The sequence below is a fragment of the Geospiza fortis genome, unplaced genomic scaffold, assembly GCF_000277835.1.
Source record: "Geospiza fortis unplaced genomic scaffold, GeoFor_1.0 scaffold279, whole genome shotgun sequence".
NCBI lineage: Eukaryota > Metazoa > Chordata > Aves > Passeriformes > Thraupidae > Geospiza > Geospiza fortis.
In genome coordinates this window covers 5,011,970-5,036,059 of record NW_005054352.1, presented here as the reverse complement: position 1 = coordinate 5,036,059, position 24,090 = coordinate 5,011,970, and the positions used below count along the sequence as shown (strand labels likewise).

The following is a 24,090-nucleotide window of genomic DNA, read 5'->3' as shown; positions in this document are numbered from 1 at the left end:
CAACTGCTTTAGTCTTAGCCTTCCTGCACTCAGGACTTCCAGTTCCACCACTGGTGGCTCAGAGACACTCTGAGTCTGGCATTGCATTGAGGCTGTCTCCTCTGAAAGCTGCTCCCTGTGAATGCACATACATGTGAATTCTGAATGCAAGGTGTGTGAATTTTTCCAATCTTTTTTGACTCCAGCTACCCTTGTAAAAATATTCTGCAGAGGAGTCCTGTAATTTTGATTATACTACTACTACTATTATATCTTACTTTATTTTCTGCTTTGTTTTTGACTGTTGCTGATTTTTTAAGAGACTTTTATGAAAGGTCTCCTTGGTTGTAGCTTATATGGATGAGATCACTACACATGCGTAGAATCAATGTTTCCATATATGTGTTTGCTCTGCACTTCCTAACAATTTTATGTAACCCCATCTCTGAACATGATGAGACTTACCTGTGATTCTTCATACGCTGCTTCAGATTTTCTAAAACACCTGCAAATATTATTGTCTCTTCTGTAGGTACCATTTTTCAGATCTTACATAAACAAGCTGAACAGCTGTGGTCTTCCAGGGTCTTCCATGACCCTGGTCGTAATGTTCTTTTGCGGTAAAAATGGACCATGTTTTCCTTCTCCCTGTTTTTTAACATTCAAGTAGGTTTTAAACCAAAATTGTCCCTGATCTTCTAAACCATGGCAGCTATATTTCTTTAATAACCCTTGAAATTTTAAAATACTGTCAAAGTTTTGCAAAAATAAAAAAATGGAACCAAGTGCAACATTCTTATTCTCCTGCCTGCTGATTGTAGAAATAGATTTCTAAGGCTTAACATTTTCCTATAGAAGCTTGATAAACTTTTTGTTGACATAAAATTGATTCCCTTGCCTGTAGTTCTATACTTTATTCTATTTTTACAAATTTGCCATAGCAGAGGCAAGATTCACTGGTTTGTAGCTTCACAGGTCATTCCTAAGTCTTATGCTGAAATATGGTAATTTTTAACTGGCCATGTAATTGTTTTTTGGTGCTAAGGCTACTATGGATGCATTTGGTCATACAGTATAATTGGTAGTTCAGGCATTTCAGAGCCTGTGTCTTTTGGAATTTGTGCATGAAAAAATGTACGCTGATTTCTACAGCAATAAATTTGTTCAAAAAGCCCTTCTTTTAGCTGTGGAACTGAAGACTTCTGTCAAACTTATTCCCTGTAAAAACTGTCTTTTGTACAAGAACTACCATGCTTATCCCTGTTACAAGGAAGCTCATAGGCATTCTGTTTTTAATACATAGACACCAGTCAATGGGTAAAATGTAAGCTGACCAAAGATCAGATGGGAGTTTGTCTCTAGGGTAGCACATACGTACCCTATATATGCATCTGCATATATCTAAATTTATATCTATCTATCTATCTATCTATCTATCTATCTATCTATCTATCTATCTATCTATTTATCTCTCTATCTATCTAAATACCCGTCCCTCCCTAGTTTGCCCAAATTTAATGAATCCTTTTCATTAATCCTTTATGAATATTTGATATTTCGCAAGACTGACTTCTGGTCACCATCAGTGTGATACACCTCCAGACAACAGTCCAGTGTAGCAGCTTATGACAGCAAAGGCTTTGAAAACTACTGTCAGGAACACACCTTTGTGAAAAGAGATATGCCCATAACACAGCCCTTCTGCAACACACAGAACTGGGAATTCTGCCAACTAGACAGGCCTTGAAGATTTTTTTTCATTACACATAAGAAGTTTGAACTTCCTGAACTACTACCTAAGTAGGTAATAATACTATGAATGCTGGAATGTATTTTGCATTTGAGAATTCAGAAGACTTAATTTGTGCACTTTTATATTCACTTTAATTGTAAGGATTAAAAACTTGCAGACAGTTTTTAAAAGTCAAAGGTCTAGTTTTTGGAACTCAGTGGGGGCATGGGGAAGCCCCTCATTGTAACAGAGACCGATTAAGAGTTGGAAGATTTTTCTGAAACCATATTGTCAGGAGTCATATAACACCACTGCATCAGTCCTAACTTGCCAGTTACTGTCTTCCAGCCAGTACCACCTGCCTAAATCTTAGGTTTGTCATATTGGAATTACAATGACAAGAAATTAGCTGGCACGGTGCGGAGCTTATTTTGTGTCTTTACAAAATCTATACAACAGATTATGTGGGCAAGGCACAGCATGTTACGCTATATGAGAGACAAGCAAGAGAGACAATATGGACTAATGGAAAATTTCTGCAGCAGGTGTTGACTGCCTGGTGCATCATCATCATCATCATGCCATTACAATACAAGTGGGAGCGAGAACAGTGAATATAGAGACAGAAAATTTGCCTTAGGCTGGCCCTACCGTATTGTACAATTCCTCTAGCCGGGAGATGGTGAGAAAACGATGCATGCTTACTCCATTTTCTATGAGTAATTTCACAAAATCCACTCTGTCCAACACTAGTGCATCCAGCATTGCTTGCTCAAGGGAGCCCACCTGCAAAGCAAGTGATTAATTGAAGCTGTTCCTGGGCGTGGCAGGCTACATCCAGCTGATTCAGTCACTCCAGCACAAGCAGAGGGATTGACAAAATTCTCAGGGTTTCTCTACTAAACTTGAAATGGGATAATAATGGTTTTAATCTGTAACAATTTTTCTAATTCAGGGCTGCAGTTCAAAAAGGAATATTGGAGTGCTTATTAGGATACTCTAGGAAAAATAGTTTAGGACAAAGGAACTGGAATCCAGAAAACTGGAGACCCCACCTCTACTTTATTCACCATGTCATTATTATTATTATTTCTTTTCCTGTCAAACATTTTATTTGTATTGGATATATTTTTTATGTGCACACAAAATCCTTTTAATTCTGTCTTTTCTAGAGTTTTCTTCTGTTTGTGGTGTGGAACCTCAGGGAAATTTGAACACCCAGGAAACAGAAATAGCTTCATCATTTGCATTCCTTTGAAGGCCCAAATGCAAGAGGTCTTCTTACACAAAACCTCTCCTTCTTAACTCTTGGAGGTCAAGCAGAATTAGAAAGATGAGAAATTATCTCATCCTTCCAGCTTTTAGCTTCCAAAATGATTACAGTTTGCAGAATTTATTCAAATTTTTGCTATGATGTGGTGATGAAGAGATAACAATGAAGACATTTAAATGCCATTAAAATACCTCCTATGTTTTGACACATACTTACACCCAATATCAAAGACAAAATTAATAGTCCTATTCACTCCATGACTAAAAAGGCAAGGATTTTTGTCCCATTTTTTAGGGGCAGCAAACTGTAGAAAGCTACATTTAAAGCAAGGATACTTAAACAGAAGCTTTTCCCATTGTTACAATTTTTCCATGGGGAATTGTAAATGCTCGTGTAATGATAGCATGTGAAATTTTAATGACAGTGATGAAACAAGTGTCACAGTAGTGACTAATACGGTCCAGTTGAAACTCCTGAATGGATAAAGTGGATTTTAAGGAGATACAATAGAGATTGAGGCTTTCCTTTTTTTTTTTTTTTTTTTTTTTTTTTTTTTTTTTCCCTGTGCGACTTCTGCCTCTGTAAAAGCTGTAGCACAATCAAGGAGATCAAGGAACTGACTCTTCCTCCTCTGCCTGACACAGTATTCAATAACTTCTCTATTTACAGTCCTCCTGCTCCTGAAGAGAATCCATGCCCCTGGTGCTCCCTGAGAATGGTATTAGCCAGGGAGCAACTGGAGCACAGGATGGTGCAGATGTAGAGCAGGCAGATCGATGCAGAGCAGCACTGGGAGTAGAATTAACACCACCAGAGGTCTGGAGCCACAGCCCATTCATGGTGACACTGCTGATCAGCTCCTGCAGTCTATCTGACCTGCAACATTTGTATGGCGTATTTTTTATGTCAAACCATCACCTCAAATTCAGTATTTGCATATAAAAGCATGCTGCTTGGAGAGAAAAAAGAAGTTTTGACTTTCCTTGAATTTATAGTCTAGCACTGAAACACGGCTGTATACTTGTTTTCCTCAGCTTGCAGAATCATGTTTGGTAGGATAACTCTGGTACTTCCCGTTTCTTCAGAGGTATGGTGTCCTACTGTTAAGGCATCGCTAGATGTCACCATTTCCTTGGACGATAGAACACATTAACCTCTCTGCAACTGTGCCTGCCTTCAGCTACTGTGCCTGGGAACCAGGCAGGTACGTGTGTTTGGCAGGACCCAGTGTATTTCAAACCACACTGAAACCACCACTGCAAAGAGAATGGATTTAATACTCTGTAGGGTGCAAAGTGTTTCCAACAGAAGATGTTGTGTGTATATACACACACACATATATATATATATATATACTGTACCGGCCACTGCTGCCCATAAATAAAGATCTGGCTGCGGGCGATGTCCACTCTGTTCCAGGCTAGTGCTAGGCTCAGCTGGTCGGGAGCAGATGCGTTTGCTCCTGTGTACACAGACAGGGGAGCAGGGAGGAGAGCAGGAGAAAAAAGAAACAAGACATTAGGCTCAGCATGCCCTGGTAACTCCTCTTTGTGAAGAGTCTCACAGATGTCCATGTGATTTCTGCAACTGATCTCATATTAAAACAAAACCAAACCTTCTATTGCAGCTGTAAAAAAAAAAATCTGTTTTCAAATCTGCATCTCTAGTTCTAAGATTGTCTTACATACATTGAATATTTCCTCATATTTCCCTTCAAAATACAGCAGATACAGGTGATATCAGAAGAGGCAATTTTTGGTTTCCCTCCTACTGGATGTGAAGCAAGAGAACAAGCCAGGATACAGCTGGAGCTGCAGGAATACACACACCCCCATATGTATCACATGAACGTGCACACACACACACAAACATACGTGCCTCTAGCAATTACAAGCAGATTCAACTCACACAGATACCATTTATTTCAGTAGTTCTGCATTTTTTGGCATCTTACACATTCCAGCTGGATAAGAGGCATAGGAGTTTCTCCCCTGTTTGTACTGAAGCATCCTGGTGGGACAAATTTCCCTTCACATATGAAATAACCATGTAAGTAAGCATTCTATAAAGCTTGTGTCAAGGTATAATATATCCAAATTAAATGAGAAACTATGCAGATGATAAAATGGATTTGGAGCTCTTTGTTTTTTGAAGGGAGGGTATAATTTTCCCTGCAGGTTTCATGGACACTGTGGGACATTCCTGTCCTGCTGTGCATTTTTATTTCACGGTTCTCAGCTAATTTGTAATAATAAAACAGCATTTGTGCCTCAATGTCAAAGGGAGAACTGGTCTGAATGAACTGATCAACCAAATAAATAAATGGCCCTTTGATTTTTAACTACATATCTGCTTCCAGTGGTTAGGTGATTATATAAGGGCTTATTTTTTAAAGACCTCATACCTCTACTGTTATTTTGTCTTTATTAATTCTTATACTGATATCATGGAATGAGGATAAATAAAAGCTTTTCATTACTTCAAAGCATTTGTGTCCCCATTTCAATACTATTCAAACCCACACACTGTTCCAGTTGAAAGTGGACTCTGAAATTGGAGGCAATGAAAACATAAAGCTGGCTGCTGAAATTTTCTGTGAAGACCTTAATAAAAAACTTTGTGGAGCATAGCCTATAGTTTAATTTCATAACTCTCAACTTTGAAGTAATTTTATTGTTGATATGGCCAATTCCTTGTCAATACCTACAGTAATTGTTTGGGAGATGATGAATTGTGAATCATCCAAATCACATTCACACAGAAATGAGCTCTGATAAAAAGGTAGACAATGCAGGAACAGAATAGAATTGAAACAAATGAAGAAGGGGAAAAAAAAGTAAAAATACTTCTGTGACTTCTGTGGCTAAGATGTATCAGGAATGACCCTTTTCATAAGACACAACTTCTCATTGCTATGTACTGCAACACAGACAAGAGCTCTCACTAGAGACCTCAGGGGGGATGCCAACAACATCTGAAACTTTTGGAGTTTCTTACACAAGCAATATGCAGCATTCAAGAACAGAAAATATTTACCTTTGGGAAAGGCAAAAATATCTCTACATTTCAACATCCCAAGATTTATTTATAAAAACAGAAAAAAAATACCTGCAGTGAGTATGATAGGGTAAGTTAAACACAGAGAGCAAATAATGTTTTCCCCCCTTCTGAAGCAAACAAGAGATGTTCTTATCAGATCTCCTCCTTCCCAATCATGTGCCTGTAGGAGAAGTGAGAGCTTTAGCAGGTGCTTAGGCAAGGTTTTTGGTGAGCCATGGAGGAAGTATATGGGTGAACTCTAAAACCTGGGGGCAGGGATGGTGATCCCACAGCCTCACAACATTTCACACATGTGATGAGGGAGCTCCAGTACCTGATTTTTTTACTACAGCCTATGATATGGGTAGCCAGAGGTGCCATCTAGCTAGAAATAATTTTGGATCAAAAGTGGATCAGACGGACTTGTGGTGGGAAGGGGGCTGTTTACACTGCCCCCACTTGGGGCAGAAATCAAGCTAAATCACTGAGGCTCTAGGTAAATAACCTCTGAGCCCTAGCAGGGAGTGCTCTCCAGTTTGTGGCAACTGACCCTAGCAGTCCTGGCCCTCTTCATGCTTTAGAAAAGATTCAGCTGGCAGATAAATAGAGGGTCTTCTGGTGCATTTGATCACAGGAAGGAATGGCTGGCATGGGGCATGAGGTGGTGCCTGCTCATCCGTTCACCAAAATTATTTTCTTTGAGCATGCTGATTGCTCCAAATACTGAGCAGAGGGGAAAGCAAGCTGCGGTCCAACCTGTCCTTCCCATCTCCCTTCATTGTGCTTAAGGCTGCCAGCAGTGGCCAAGTTTTCCTGTTGGTGCATGTGCAGTTCCAGAGCTGATGCTCTTCTCAGTGCTTGCTGCCACGATGTTTGATTTCATCGTCTCACAGAGCACTGCAGGTAGCTGGCAGTTGAAGGAAATGTGTGGTTTCTCAAGGGGATGTTTTACTCCAGGTCTGAAGCAGCCTATCAGCTAGGGTATAGATTACGGATGTGCATCCTGGGGCTCTGGTGCGTTTGGTTGGATGAGTGCTTCCACAGTACAGTTTCTTGCTGGAAAGCCCTTGTTCCTTCTCCTCTTTCCCATCTTCTGTGAGGGGTTTTCAGATGAATGTGGATAACACTGATTTTACTTAAGAGGAGAAGGAAAATCCAAGCTATAAATGTTTGTACAGAGCAGCATATGGGCTGTGGATGCCTTTTAATTGATTTTATTCTAGGATAGAATTGATGGCCTTTGTCTCGCATGAAAAAGGAAGTATTCAGGCTATTTTAGGTGGAATTCTACCCACAATTAAGCAGTATGAATGATTCCACTCATATAAGAAAAACTCCCCAGAAAAAACATGAGATGGCCTTCTTAAGATACAGTCTCCTTTCAATAATTTCCTTGACTGTATTCAGTGCCATAGAATATGGACTTGAGTCCTGTCACTCATGAGCGTCACTGTAATGTGCCCAAATCAAAGCCAAAGGATATTTGGGAAATAAATAAGGTAGAGTTAATAACCTATTGCATTGTATTATTTTAATTACCATATCATACTTATTGCGTGAAATAATGTTTTGGGTATTATGACTAATGTCTCTGTAATATTTACTCAGTATTCTTGTGTCTGGCTGATTCTAAGATATGTTCCTCAAAAGAATATTTTGAGACTATGATGACAACATGTGCAGTGTGACCCTTTCTTTCATCTGCTCCTAGAAAAAAAAGTTACAGTTGGGATGCAATACATTGTTTTGGCAGTATTTTATCTTGTTATAGATACCACTGGATATAGATAGACTGCTGGGACAGCTGTTAGTTCCTGCAGATGTTAATTTTATGTTCTTAGGCTGCCATTCAGCAGGGCTTGCATAGACTCTTTTGGTAAAAAGTCACATTGTCTACTCAATATTTTGGACTGAAAATGTAATAACTCCTTTATGATACAGCCTGGGACTATAAACTCAACGCTGTCTCCTCGGGGAGCCAGGTACATATCAGACAATGAGTGCTGTGCACTTGCAGGATTACTGAAGAGCCTTTATATACTTATTACTACAGGCTTTTATGTACTGGCTAAAGCTTATTGTGACCAACATAAACCCCTAAAGGATTCTCCTGGAATAGCCTATGATCTTGGTGATATCTGGAAAGATAAAATGACACGAAACATCCACCTAGACTGAAATGGTTGCGGGATATCCATTTCCACAGTGTACCTAAGCATGTCAGTCTCCTCTTTCAACATCTAAAGAAAAGAACTAGATTAGGGAGAATTAAAAAAAAAAAACCAAATTAATTTTTTGCTCTGTGTCTTTGCAGGTCCAATGCTGTCTCCTGTTTCAGCAGCTCTCTAGTGCAAAGGCTGCCTTTCCACAGCTTTTGCTACAGAACCATCCTGGCAATTAGGAAACCAATTGACAATATAAAAGCAGATAGCAAAAACAGCTACAAGTGCAGCAACCAGATAACTGACCTAAGTCTGAAACATTTTTGTGTCTGTGATTTCATGGTTGGCAGACTATCCTTGACCATCTGATATTACATGATGGCTATTCACTGAGCATGAATCATCACTTACTCACAGGCTGGAAAGTATGCAGAACTTCAGCTCTGCCGCAGCCTAGCATGGTTTATCCCAGCAGGTACATGGCAGTAATATCACTGTATGCACACACCACACAGCACCTCTCCCTTTCCCAGTGCTGATAGTAGCACTGGGGAGGCTTCTGGAGCACCATCTGAAACATGGCTGGCACCAGTCTGCTCCAGACATTGCAACAGTTTCGTGAACTAGGATCTTTGAAGCCACTTCAAAACAAGTGTGTTTTTAGACCATCTCCATATGCTGTCTTTAACTTCCCTGTCATATGCCTTCTGCTTCACTAGCAGCTGCAAAAGGACAAAATCCATTATGGTGTGAGTTCCAACTGCTCAAGTTAAGAGAGCACAAACAGTTAAACTGTATTGATAAACTTGCCTGCTATAAACTCATGCCTTTGGAAACTTACTTCCCACATTTGTGTCTCTCAACATTAAAAACATAAAAAAAAGAATTTGCAAACCATATGCTGTTGTGACATCCGTGCAATGTAAATTGATAACCGGTTTGGATGCCATTCTGTAGTTTATTGAAGATCACTTCCAAGAAAGATAAATCTTGCTGACAAGATTGAACAAGAGACTTGTGAAAACAAACAAAGAAATAATTTGTGGTGCTGAGTCTGGGGCTGGTGGAATATGCTGTACAGAAGAGCTCCTGAACAGGCAGTGTGTCTGGTGTGGGTTTAAAAAGAGATTAGCTCATCACAAATTTTACACAGCAAATAGGAAGTGATACTTTGTGTTTCCAAACCCTTGTCCCACTCCTCCATGACCAAATCACTCATGCAAGGGTGGGATGGGTCATTAGTTGATATGTTTCTCTTGCACTACCAAAAGCTGCAATTTCCTCATCAAGAAGACTGAGAAAAAGTTACTGGTAGTCATTCACCAGGTTCATACATTGCTCTGCTCCTTTTTTTTACACAGTATTTGAGAATAGGAAGAGATGAATTCTTAAATTTAAATTTATGAATGTCAAGATAACTCAGACTCAGTCTTCAAATCTCTTAATTTACTTATTACAGTTATTATTTTTCTTTAATTTTAGAGACAATAAACTGTAGGAAGTAAGTTTTCAATGCTCTGGAAACTCTAATGCCATGAAAATTTCAATGTAATGAAAATTCCAAAATTAAAAAAAATTCTATTTATTTTACCTGTTATAAATAAATTCTTTATTAAAAAGCAATAGAGAAGTGGTTCAGCATTGCTACCCTAGACTTTGGTGAAAAACTCAAGTACCCATCAGGCTAGTGAGGTATATTTTCAGAAAATCAGTATTTCTTTCCAGGTGGGCCAGAACACTTGTACAAAGACATGGTGTGAATAAGGACAACAGACCTGGCTGAGACAACAGATCTCATCTTTGCACATATTGATCAAACACCTTGTGATCAGGAGGCTTACACGAACTAGAGGTGCCTGATGAATCTGATCTTCATTGAGTACCTTCATAATCAGAAAGTCCAGTGGAGCAGGGAAGATGAGGTGTAAGTCTTAGTTCCTCTGGCTCTTTCTTGAGCAAGAAACAAATGGTGCTGCCATCAGCAGATTTTCAAATCAAGGTTCTCAGACAAGCATGAAAGGAGATGTCAAAAGTACTTACACAGATCCAGGCACCTCCTGAGCTAATAAAAGTTTCTTATGATGACTTTCTCTTAACATAAAGAGAAAAGGAAATTTTATTTTACTAAAGGGCCAACAGCACCAATTAAGTACTCGCAAAATGGATATTCCAGACCAGGGAGGACTGCTCATATACTGAGATGGCAACCACTAAAACAGTTGCTCATGTAAATACTGCAAAAGAACATTTCAAATAGAAAACAACCCCTCAGAGGCATGTGACTTATTTTCTTCAGCTTCCAAGAGTGAATTTTCAGAAGATTCCAGGCATCTATGTTGGGATACAGATCTTGAAAACACATTTAGAAAAAGTGGAATCACAACTCTAAGACATTCTTTGTCTTATTAATAGAAAACAAGAGCAGTACTTTCAGGGATTGTCTTAACAATGAAGGATTCAGTTAAGATTTGAAATAAAAATGAAATCTGCAATTATATTATTTCTAAGGGACAAAAAGGAGAAATTTGGCAATGGATGAAATACTTGATTCTTGTTTTGAATTAATTTATTTATTAATATAGACCAGAGTCTATCATGAACTGTAGCAATAGCAGCGAATTTAAAGTCAACATTTTAAGAGCAGAATTGTAACATGTAATGGCTTAGAAAGATGTAACAACCAGCCAAGTTTAAGATTAAAAGTCCAACCATCCCAATCACTATGCTCTTAAATCTACAAGTCGAGGCTGAAAGGAACCTCACACTACTTCCTGACTTTCTAGGGATGACTACAGGTAACATCTTACTTTGACAATAGAGCCAGCTTTATCCAAATGGATGTTCTAGCTACTAAGGTAATCTAAGTCTGAGGAGTTCTTTGGCTTCTCCTGAATACTGAGCTTCTCAAGTAACTGGTGTGGGGGGTCACCACTGATATTTCTTGGGACACATCAGTGATTGTGGAGAACAAAAATTCAGAAAGGAAAAACAGTAGCTCTTTAAACATTAAAGAAAGAGCTGGGTTTGTATAAAGCAATTAGAGCAAGAAGCATACTTCAGTTTCACAGTATAGATTTATCATCTTGATAGATATGTCAATAAATGCAGGTTTCAGGACACCAGAGACACAAAATGGATTGATATGGACTCATTCAACTCTGTTACCTTTTAGTAGTGCTGTCAGGATAGCTAAATCAATATCCTGGTGTCCTTCTGATCCCATTCGAAAAACTGTGATCTGCAATATTAATAGACAATACCATTATTGAAACGAGGGTAATTAAAAAAAAACAACTTAAATTAGGGCACTGTGATTTGAATCTTAAAATGTCCTGATGTCTACGAGATAGTCTTACTTTATTTGCTTTATGAGAAGCTAATTAAATTGGATTAACACACAGTATATTTTGCGACATAAAATTTTGTAAGATAGAAATTGTATTACTCTTCATATGGAAAAAAGGCATTCAGTGACACTTACAGGGATGTAAGTGATGAAGGAATGTTCCTGTAAACATTCTAGAGATGAAGGAAGGTTCCTGTATTAGAGTGACAATAGACTTAATGTTCTCAACAGATTACAAGAAAGATTTAGGTGTCTTATGAGTGTGGACCTAATTGACGGCATATGGAATAGAATAAATATTTTCAAGTGATATTAGAAACCTACTCAACCTTGAGATTCTATATAGGAGAGCCTTTGATAAATAATCTAAGAATTATGCTTCTAACAGGTCTGGGAACATCGTCAGCCATGTATGGTCAATGACCTATAGCTCTAAGTTATAGGCTCTGAGGCAGTGAGGTGAGATTCACAATCCATAAATTATAAGAATGAATGTGCAGCTGTTCCTTCCTGCCAGAGTTACTCTTGGTTAAGACTGCACTGAAACATACAGAAGTGTGAATCCCCTTGCTCCTTTTGTTGCCATAGCAATAGCTTTTTTTGAATCTCTGCTTCTTATGAAGCAACACAGATTGCAGCTTTTTACTTGTGCCTTTCCTTTACTCATGAAAACTATGCCATCATTTTGATCTGAGCACTTGTTGTCTGTTTTTTCTTTTGTTGGTATGGATGCCTCAATTTTTTTTTTTTTAGAATAAGTGACACCTTTAATTAGGAATTACATAAGCATTTTTTTATATTCATATTGAGCAACATCTGTTGTTTCCATGTTCCTAGATTCCTACTCATACAGCACTGAACTGCAACAGCATCTGATATTCAGCAAACATCAGGGCACCAAGGACTGTCTACCATCACAGAAGAAGGACAGATACAAGGTCTGAAGGACAAGGCAAAACTTCAGTGATAAGCTCCAGTCTGACAGCTGAAAAGTGCTGTAGAGTGCATCCCAGGAAATCCAGTGCAGCCCTCCTTTAGCACCTATTCTACCTTCTTTTGATCCCAGAGTTTCAGAGGCTTTGGTAGCAGTGACAGTACAACAGCATCTTAGAGGCTAAAAAGCAAACTGGATAAAGGAATAGGAAACTGGCTTAGCTCAATTAGTCAGTTGAGTTAGGTGATGTAAGATATTAGTTATGTTAGGCAACTTCCCCAGCTAAAGTACACTATTTCCAAGTTAGACTTGATTTGATCCTTCACGGTGCTCTTGATACAAAGCATAAATGATACTTTAATGAAGTGTTTTCTATCTCTCTCTCTCTCTCTCTCTCTCTCTCTCTCTGGAATATACAGATGTTTCTGGCAAACTACTTGATGTCTATCCCCAGACCACAACTTCAGAATGGAATAGAATAGGATAGAATTGGAATAGGAATAGAATAGTAACAGAATAGATTATTTCAGTTGGATGGGACCCTCAAAAATGATCTAGTCCAACTGCCTGATGCAGGGCTGGCCAAAAGTTAAAGCACGGTACTAAGGGCATTGTCCAAATGCCTCTTAAACACTGACAAGCATGGAACATCAACCACCTTTCCAGGAGCCTGGATTTGATCAGGGTTGATCCTAGGTTTGATCACATTCTTGTAAAGAAATGTTTCATTATAATTTTCCAATTTTTTTCCTATTTCCGTGATGACTGCCAATGAAGCTTTCCTGACAATGCAGGTACTCTGCCCACAGGTAATGTGAATAGAAATACACATTTCTATGTATGTCTCATCTCAAAACACAGTCAGTATGTGAGCTGATGAGACCAGACCCTCTGCTCTACATGGTCATGATGTGCTTCCCTTGCCACAGATGACAAACTTGGAGGTAGCACGAAATGGCAAAATGTCCTTCTCTGTCTTTAGACATCAGGAGAGGCAGTCTGCACATTGGGGACTGAATATAATGGACAACACAGTTTGGAGGAGGAACAAACAAAATCTCAAACTAAACACATGATCGGTGAACTCCCAGCTTAATAAAAAGTAATCATATAAATTGCAAGCACTGAACAGCTTATCACCACAGGAAAATTAAAGAAAGTACTTTTCTGACATTGGACCACATATAACCTTAAGCTTCCAATTTCTTTTTCAACCCTCTTCTCTGCATGCATCAGAAAAATAAACCCATCAGAAGAATGAAGTGTTGCTGTATTAAAAATAAAATGGAAATATGTAAATTAGTTACATTAGAATAAAAAGGCTGTCCTTCCACATCAACTATTGCTTTATTATTTTTAAGAGGCCTAGCATAATTCAAGTAGCAAAATAGGAAACACAAATAATTGGGGAAAAAAAAAGATGGAAACTAAAAGATTGCTCAGACTGCCACCAGAATTATAATTTTGGGGTCATGTCTGATATTGAATTAGAATTTCAGACAGAACCAAGGAAAAATATGATACTCCATACAGTCACATAATCATATGATTTTTTAGTTTGGAAAAGATGTCTAAGATCATCCAGTTAAACAGTTAACACAGCACTGTCAAGTCCACTGCTAAACCATGTGCCACATCAACTCATCTTTTAAATACCTCCAGTAATGGTGACTCAACCATTTTCCTGGACAGCCTGGTCCAGTGCCTGACAAGCCTTTCAGTGAAGATTTGTTTCCTAATATCCAATTCAAACCTGCATCTCCCACCTGAGAGAAGAAACTGATCCCTGCCTCACCACAACCAACTTTTAGGGAGTTCCAGAGAGTGATAAGGCTCCTTTGTGCCAGGCTAAACACCTTCAGCTCCCCCAGCTGATCCTGATTAGATTTGTACTCCAGACCCTTCCCCAGCTCTGCTGCCCTTGTCTGGACATGACTCAGCGCCTCACATTATCACAGAAACAGAGAATATCCTGAGCTGGAAGGAATCCACAAGGATCATCGAGTACACCTCCTGGCCCTGCACAGGAGACCCCAAGAGTCATACCATGTAGCTGAGGGTATTATCCAAATGCTCATTGAACTCTGTCAGGTTTAGTACTGGGACCTCTTCCCTGTGTAGCCTGTTTCAGCGCCCAAACACTCTCTCAGTGAAGAACCTTCTTCTAATATTCAACCTGAACTTCCCCTAACACAACTGCTGACCCAAAAGCAAACACAGGGCTCAAGGTGAGGCCTCAGGGAGTCTCTCACCTCAGGCTGAGCACAGGGGGATGGTCACTGCCCAGGTCCTGCTGTCCACACTGTTGCTGATATAAGCCAGGATGCCACTAACTTTATTGGCCACTGAGGCAAACATGCTGGCTCATGTTCAGCTGGCTCTCAACCAAATGCTAACTTAATTTCAAAATGCTCTGAGTTTAGGACCTCAAAGACTCAGCTGGCACTGTGGATTTCTGTATTTTCTGGATTCACAGAGGCAGTAAACAAATATGTTCAGCCTCCTCTTCTGGTTTAGATTTACTGTCACTATCCATAGCTGCTGCTGTCTGTGGCAGAGGCACTCCTCCTGTTTAAGGCAACTGAACTTTTGTCCAGGCAGATACTCAGTAAGCAGGAATAACTGAGGGTGACCCTATCATGTGAGGCTGTCAGTGAGAACACAGAACCAGCTCCAAATAAACACTCTGGCTGGAGCCTGGGCTGAAAAGCAGAACACAGCAGAAAATCTGAGAACATATCAACCACTTCTCACTATAGATACCTGCAGACACAGGGCTGTTTGAGCTATCCATCCACAGCAGCTGGCTGGATGGCATCCACCTCTCCTTCAGCATAGATGCCTCTCACTGTTATTGCTTGACACTGAGACATTTTTTACCTGGTGCCAGATATTGATGGATTGACAAAAGACATTTTTCTGCAAGTATGGAAGGTTTAAAATACTTGTAGCAACCTTTAATTTCTGTAGTCAGAGGCAAGAGGAAATGCAGACACGCCCTAAAATACTTATGCAGAATTTACACTTAGAAATGTCCAATATCTTTAGATCTTTAAGAAACCTATCTGTTTTGCTGGAGACCTCTTGTTCTGGTGTTTTCTTTCCCCTGAGTTAACAGGTAATAATTTTAGGTTTCCAATGTGGTCAACTCCAAGAGTCATTAATGTATGTCACAATCTGCCAGTGCAACTTACAAGTACATAGGTGGGTGAATCTCTGCAGAGAACTAAAAAGGGACACACTGGGGACATTGGCTGGACCCTGTTAAAATGGGATACAGGTGCTGCTGCACTATAAAACATGCTGTGCTAAAGGAGGATACCTCAGTCAGTAAGCTCTATTCCCAGCTATCTCCTTCTGGATGAGTGTCTTCCACCTTGGTAGATGCCAAAATAACAGAAAATTAAAGCCTTAGAAACCCATTTAATAGCTCATTGCTAAGAAAAAGAAAAGCCTTTATTCCTTCAGAGAAGAGAAATTTCCTAAGAGCACCTACCTACTGCAGACCCTTTAAGCCTGTTGAGTTTTACCCTCTGGACAACCTTAGAAGACAAAAATACAGAAGGAAGAACAACCTAGTGAGGTGTGTGTGTGGAATCCAGGATATTTCATTGCAAAGTAATAAATCCCAAGAAACCTGTATTTAAAAGTAATATATGCTAAGGACTTGCTCAGGTACCAAAAGGAAATCAGTGGGTAAGACTTGCAGATTTAGTCAAACTACCACTAGACATTCTTCAGTATTGCTGTGAAAAAGGGAAGATTAGTTCAAAAAGAAATTTTGTCTGTGCTGCTCTGTTTCACATTGTATCTATGAAAATGTTTCCTATTTTTCATAGGAACATAATGAATGTGTGTTAGAGAGTAGAACTACCATTTACCCTATCCCGCTGTTTCCATTTACCATTTACTCTACCCCTCCATACCCCACTATTTCTTTTGATCCAAAAACAATTTACATCCAAAGAAGAAAAGAAATCCTAAAATCAAGTACTCTTTTTTTTTTCCATAGGGATTTGGGTCCACATTATTACCTACGTAGCTGGTATTTTCAATTGTTGGTGTTAAACTCAATTATTTTAAAATAACATTTTTTTTCCTGCTCCTCTGCCACCTCATTGGCTAATTTGGGGATGGTCTTTTTCCTATTTCCTCCTTTCTTTCCTCAGTGTTCACACTATTTATAGGCTTGAAACAGCTTTTTAAGGTAATTTTCTGAGTCATCTCAGTGAGCAACTGTGATTTCCAACAGAAAATATTTTTTTAGAAAAAGTATTTTTCTTTTCTTCTTTGCAGATGCAGCAGAAGCAGGGGTTACCATTCCGTACAAACACAAAATTTTATTGCACTGCACTGAAGAGATATATCTTCAGAAAGGTATCCCTGAAACAGGCAAATGAATCATCAGTAGAGGTTTCCCAAAAAGCTGCAAAGCAGTTGATAGGCAACTGGATTCTTGCTAAATGTTTTGAATTCTTTTGGTGCGCCCACAGTGATCTCCTTGCAAAATACAGTAGCAGATACTTTCAAAGCTGGGGCAGCTGGACTCCATCCAGGTGGAGGTGCTTGGAACCTGACAGTCAAACTTTTGCTATAACAAACTACTTCTCATTTCCCTCCACAAAACCTGCCTGAGTAAAATGCAAGAGATTTGCCCTTAAAAGAAGGAAGAGACACATGCTCCCCTGCCCCCCTGCCACTAAGTCTCCCCCCACAAATCAACAGACCACAAACCAACAAACCACAAACAAACAAACCCAGCAACAAAAAGCTGGGAAGGTTCTACCTCATTACAGATTTTCCTGAAGTATCTTAATGTGAACAGGATTAACTTCCAGGAAAATAAACTAACTGCATCTTCATTCTGCCTAGGAAAATGTGGCAGGAAATCACTGAGCCAAAACTGAGCCTTTGCAAGCAGGATTACAGCACACTGTGATAGATGCCAGCAATAATTACAGTCCAGCAGGGCAGAAACCTAATTTTCAGGCAGGGCAGGTAGAAAGCAAGTAAAAACCAGGAAGAAGGAGTAAAGAAGAACAGCTGGATAGAAAGCAAGGTGGGAGGAGGCTGGAGAGGTGCTGGGGGGAAGTAGAAGGAAAGTATTATCTGACCTTGGACTCTACCAAAAGCACTTATTTTAAAACTGCTTTGCTCTCTGTTTATAATCTATTCCATCCTTGTTTGACAGATTACTTTTTCTTTCCTTTTCTTTTCTTGTACATAGTTTCTCGCTCAGCAGGGTCAGTTTAGTCTTATGTGTTTCATTAATTCTTTCATTTTTTCTGCCTTCATGCTGATATTGCATTGAGGTCCTAAAGGCAAAGTCAGGTAACAGCATTTTACTTGAGAGCAGTGAATATCAAACAGACTTTCCAGACTGTGTCCGGAAAACCAGAATCCAGATTAGCAAGTCGTAAAACACAACAATTTGTTTTGCTTTAAAGAATGCTCCCTAAGCCATCATAACTGCGTCACAGCTTGCCTAGGTGGATATATATATTCAGGCCTAGGTGGATATATAAATGATTAACTTTCATCAATATGAGCTGCTATGCATTGGACAGTATGTACAAGTTTGTACTCCACACAGGCAAAGTTGATTTTACCCCTAGAATGAGAAGCAAGAGCAACAGATAATAATCATCAACTGTAAATTTCCCGGGCCATAGCATGGTAACGAGCCTAAAAACTGTTCTGAAATAGTCTAAAGCAGTGTCTGGTAAAATGAATGACAGATCATAAATATTCTTTCAAAGTACCAGCATATTCAGTTCGTTTTTTTATGCCTTTACTAGCCAAAAAGTAAGTCTTTCCCTCCTAACACAGAACTTCTTCCCCCTAGGATTTATTCTGAAAATTCCACAGAAATGGAAGAGCTTATTCTGTTCGAGGTAATTGTAAGGTGCCAGGATTAAATTGGAATAGCTACGTAGGACAAGTCTGCACTTGTATTTATTCTGTAACATGTGAAAAATTATTTTTTTACAGTATGGTAAACCTCGACCACTTCAGAGTATGAAGAGCTGAAATATGGTCAGATTTTTAGCATGTATTTTTTTGGAGAGGGAGACTGATGTGCACAATTGTACAGAAAGATGTTTTACCCTGTGTCATGAAAGAGACAAGAGATGAAGGAGAAAAATATTTTTTTAAACCTCAAATTCACTGTACCTTCTGACTAGACAATGGATAGCTGAAGATGAAGGAAAAAAATCAGGACAGCAGTGATGAGAGCAAAGAAAGCACCAAGTGTGCTCGCTCTAGAAACTTAGCACTCTAAGAAAGCTGCAAATTATTCATGCTTTTAGAGATGTAATTTTCTTCTCATCATCATTTCATTATGACATCAGGAGAAACTATATGGTGATTTAAAATATATTTAAAGTGATCTTTTTTAGTTACCTCCAGAAGATCTTTTAGTGTCTTTAAATTTCACCTCTGAAATAGAAATATCACCTCTGACATAGAAACTTTTCTAATGCACCTCGGTTATATAAGCAAGAATAAAACCTCTCCCTTTTCTAAAAATAACACAGATGCAATTGTGAGTGCAACATGAAAGTCTCCGCTTTTGGAACACAGTTTGGTTTGGCTAAACAGACAATTGATTCCAGAATACATGTTGACATTCATAATTTAGCTAGGCCAGGCCTACTTAAATATTTCAGCAGAAAATTACCTTGAAAATAAAAATGAGAGTTTGATAAAACAAAACATCAAAGGAGGTCTGTTATGCAAATTGTCAAAATGGTTCAGGTAAGATTGGAAAGCATTTCCCTTTTTCTTGGAAGAAATAATACTTTTTAATACAGGGGAAAAACTGTTTGAAGAGGCAAAACAAAGATCAAAGTGAGCAGGTGAGTCAGTGGGTCATACTACAGAAGAAGAAGGATAGCCAAGTAAGAGAAAATTCAGGAACAGAAAGATTAGAGGGAATTGTGTTTAGGGAAAATATAACTTTAGTAGTTTGCTATTTTGAGGAATACGAAAGAGAATTCCAAATGAGGAAATATGAGGGGAGAAGTTTGAATGTTGGTTGAAAAATTTCAAAAATTTTACCTCCTTCATTATGCGAGCACTGCAACAGTTCCTGTTTTAATTTGATTTTTCATAGACTCAATGTCTAGTAAAAAGCAGGGAACAAGCAACACAATCAGTGCTTATAAGAAAGACAGCAATTCTGCAATTGAGGCATCAATTGATGTAAGTTACTGTAAATGTTTGGCTTTCCCTGTACCTGGTACCTTTCCTTCCAGACTGGGCATCTGAGACAGTCTTAATGACTGAGAGAACAGGTCATGTAAATCTCACAGCTCTGTCCCATTAAAAAAAAAAGAAAAAAAGATGTGCACATACTGTTTAAGTCTTACAGTGCTATCAAGATTTTGGAATAGAATATGCATATTTTCCAGTGGAATAAATGACCCAAAATGTTTTGGTAGTAAATCTGTTTCTTTTCCCCTACACAACAGGTTTCACACTGGTACATTAGGACATTTCACTGCCTGAATTAACAGTCTCTGTGGTTAAAGTTGTAGATTGATGAGTAAATATAAATTGTAGATCACAAAGCATATAAGCAGGTTAATACAAGCCAGACGCTCCTTTAAAACTCTGGGCTGTGCACATCACAGACTATGAACTCAAGCAGAGATGTGATTTTATGTAGACTTAGCAGAAACTTGTTAAGATCAGCCAGAAGAGAGTAATTGTTTTAACTGCTGAGATAGACATCTTCATTCACACATTCATATAATCCAAAGTCTGCCATTACCCTGATTCAGACCAGAAATGTGGAGGAAGTGTAATGTAGCTCACTTCCTGCAATTCTTCTACTATAGAGAGAGTTCTTGGAGGTATTGGCAAGGCACTGACATAACAGATATTCTTCTGAAGCATAAAAGTCACAAGTTATGGAGAAAGTTCATCACTGAGATGGATATTCTGTTACTCTAAGAAAACAAGAATTCAATTTGGTTATTCCCATTGATGTATAACCTGAACAATTGTGTAATTCAAGTCATGGCCATAAAAATATTGCCTGCAAGTCTTACATGCACACATATCTTCTGAACTGAAAATGCTGACCTTAGAAGGAAGTTTTGTGAGTTGATCGGGTGGCAACAATATTGATGCTGGGGACTGTTGCTCCATGTTAAACTTCAATTTCTACTTTTCCTTTGCAACAGTTTTCAAACAGTCTGATGGGACACGGATGCCCAGACTGCTCTGCTATGGATGATGCAGACACATGGCTATTCCGTATTGAGGTTGACAGTGTCATGACAACACACAGAGACCAAGCAACAAAAAAAGCCACAAGCCATTAGTTTCTTAGCTGGTTTGCTGGTGAGACTAAATAGGCAATACCAGGAAAAGGCAGTTTACATAGTGTGAGATATTCCTGCAGGACAGTAAATTTGCAGTTCCTGCTTTATCTACAGAAACCCTGCATCTCATACAGTGAGGTCCTCATCTCTGGCTGAGATATTATAGCACTAATGACTGAGTTTCTGTGCCCCATGTGAAGCCACAGAAAGTATAATTTTATTTTCTAAGAAAGATAAAAGAAATTATGATTTCCCAGACACAACAGACCCTGGCAGAAATAAAGGTTTCTGAACATTTTCATGGAGTATTTAAACTGCATGGAACCCTCCCAATTCCCTGATTGCAAAAACTGGTTTATATTATCTAACATGGAATTTTTCTGTGCCACCAAGTACTGCTTTGCCTTCAACTTCCTTACAGAAAATTTACAGAGCTGTATAACAATTCAGTGTGTATTTCCCTGTATCCCTGTTAATAGTGTAAATGGGGTCATGGATATTTTCAGAAGCTTACACTTCTAGAGGGAAAAGAAACATTCTAAATTTTATTTCTGTAGCTGCAATTTTAACCACAAAATATGTAGGAAGATAGGAAGTAAAAAGATTGATAGTAAGTCGCTTTAATATTTATCAGATAACTTCACTGTATGCACCAAATAAAACAGACAATGTTTGCTTACTGAATTGCTTACTGAATATAACCCACAAAAGGAATATTGGTCTTTGTAGACATGTTTGAGATGTGAGGATGGTGCAGCAGAAGTTTAGGATGGACCCAATAAATTGTACACTTCTGCTTCTGTGGTAGGTCTGACATTTTTGTAGTTTCTATTAGCAGATGCCCTGCCTCATCTGACAGTAGCTGGGAAGCAGATGGTATGATCAAACGCTTTTCCAGGGTTCAGTGTAATACAACAGCTGCCTTTGTTTTTTTTTTTTCTTGTGAAAGTTGTTCTCTGAATTACTGAAATGAAAAAAAAAAACTACTCCTAGCATTAGATTTTTGCTCTCTGTGAGTCAATGACTAGCTTCAGCTAACTTCATCTGGCTTTTTGGCAGCTGAAAGCAAAAATTATGGTCTTGGTTCTTTACCAAATAAGAATTCAGGTGGGGTTTGCAGAATTAAAAACTACTAGTCATTATCTTAACACTTAGAGAGGTAGAACCTAAGTCCTAGATTAATCCTATTGATTTGTATGGGCTGGATAGGGAGGTTTAACCTTCTCCAAAATTACTAGTTTCACAGTCATTCCCGAAGTGGATTGGCACATCAGTTTGGACACAGAGGACAAACTGCATTCCACTTTATGCTGTAAATCTCACAGAGTGTTTCCATGGGAGAAACGAGAGCCGTTTTAGCAACCAGCAGGCCTGCAGTTACATGATGCTTTCCTGCTCCAAATGCCTGTTGCCAAATTATATGCTGTTCACAGCAGCTATGCTGCAAGAGCTACAGTTGACTTTTACTGCTTGAGAAGACACCAAACCCTCTTCAGGTTCCTCTCTAAGAGAAAAGAATGACATCAGTAATAAAAAACATTAGCTGAAATGATTTTACTGTTTCAGAAGAAAAATTTCTGGAGAAAACAGACCTAAATGAACTTCTAACCTCTGGGAAGGGCCAAAGAAACCAAGTGACAATAAGCCAGTAAATTCTTAAAAGTCCATCTGATTTAGCTAATATTTAATTCAGATCAAAGTGTATGCTAATAAACAGCTGCAGCAGCATTTAATTAGCATATGAATTCGCTGAGCTTGCACATCCAGCTGAAAAGCACAACATTTTTTGCAGCTAGTATATGATCAAGTCAAACTCTTCCATGTATAAACTCTTCTAGAAACACAGACAGGTTCGCTACAGTAGCCTTTTCAGTCAGGCAGATCTGAAGCCATCAAGGATCAGTAAAACCTTATTGGTAGTCTATACAGAAAAGAAACTGCTAAATCACTGTGAGATGCTGGAATGTTGATAACTCAATCAACCATTTGCAAAAGCTGAGGATACTTTGCTGATGATGCTCCAAGTAAAACTACACCTGAGTGCTGAACAAGGTAAGGGAAGAGGCTGAAAGGAGGCAAATCCTGCGAGGCAGGATAGTGCTTTTTATCATGCCAATGTCCTTGCACAGGTGGTTCAGCTTCCCGCATAGCCTGAAGGTACTCATCCTTTCTGATAATTGACTCAACTACACTGAATTAAGAGGCAGCTGTAACGTTGTTGTGTCCCATGATCCACAGTATTACATTATCTGTGTAAAACTCCCTACTCCAGCAGAGGAGTAGGGCATTCCCACTGAGCCTGAGTGTAGTATCAACCCACTGGACTTTGTCCTGCATGGGCTTCCCCCAGCCCCAATGGATCAAGACTGTGATCATCACTACAACCAACAGATACAGAAATTCCAACAATCAGGTCTCATCTCTGGACCCACAGGCGGTGAATATACACCTCTCTAATCTTATCCTCTCTTTTTCTTTCTTTTCCTTTATACATTTTTTTAAGTGTTAATTTTTATGCTTTTATATGATTGAATTTCTAACCAAAACTGCTACATTTTAAAATTAGCCAAGTATCTTATTCTACCTTAAAAGTTCTAAAGTTTGCAAGTAAAAGTTTGATATTGAACTTCCCAAGAATCTTGGGGTTTTTTTCCCCATGCACTGCTCAGAGTAAATCAAACAATTTTTTTCAAGTGGACCAGGACATAACAATGACTCAACAGCTTTGCAGTACTCTGTGTAAGTAATTAAGAAGAGTCAAAGCCACAAAAGTGAGGCAATATTGGCATTTGAATACTACCCACACAAAGCAGCTTTCTCATGCACTGTGTATTTTGGGAAAATGGGGATCCACCTCTGTTTGGCATAAAATCACGATAAATAGAAAGCACCTGCATGATGCAGGTAGTCTTGATCTCAGAGCAATGTGCTCAGTTACTATAGCCTGACACCTCCTTTGTCCCAATCTGACAGCACCAGAACTGCAAGTTGCACATTAAGTCATCTGGAACTACCTACTGCCATACCCATCAGCAGCACAAAGCTGAAGTGGGGTTTGCACTGTCCCTGAGCAGCCATCATGATTGCCACAGCAACCATACATTGTGGTACAGGAACAACAGGGAGCACTAGAGGCAAGAAGAAAATATCTATTACTTGCTGCTGTAAGCTAGAGATGGGATTTTATTTTTTTTCTTTTAGCGGGAGATGAATCAAATTGTATCTCTTGCCTTTTGGTGGAAATGTGCTCCATGAATGAATACATGCACACAATCCTATGCCCACCGACCAC

General features: G+C 38.9%; 1 protein-coding gene across 1 annotated transcript in view; it reads right to left on the bottom strand.

The window, feature by feature from the left end:
* The window catches only part of TRPM3 (transient receptor potential cation channel subfamily M member 3), a 263,902-nt gene that overhangs the window by 60,455 nt on the left and 179,357 nt on the right, over window positions 1–24,090 (bottom strand). The window contains exons 9-11 of the mRNA XM_031058932.1: window positions 11,351–11,423; window positions 4,346–4,446; window positions 2,363–2,497 (exon numbers count right to left, since the gene is read on the bottom strand). Of these exons, the coding sequence (XP_030914792.1) occupies window positions 2,363–2,497; window positions 4,346–4,446; window positions 11,351–11,423 (309 nt within the window). The remainder of the gene's footprint in view (window positions 1–2,362; window positions 2,498–4,345; window positions 4,447–11,350; window positions 11,424–24,090) is intronic.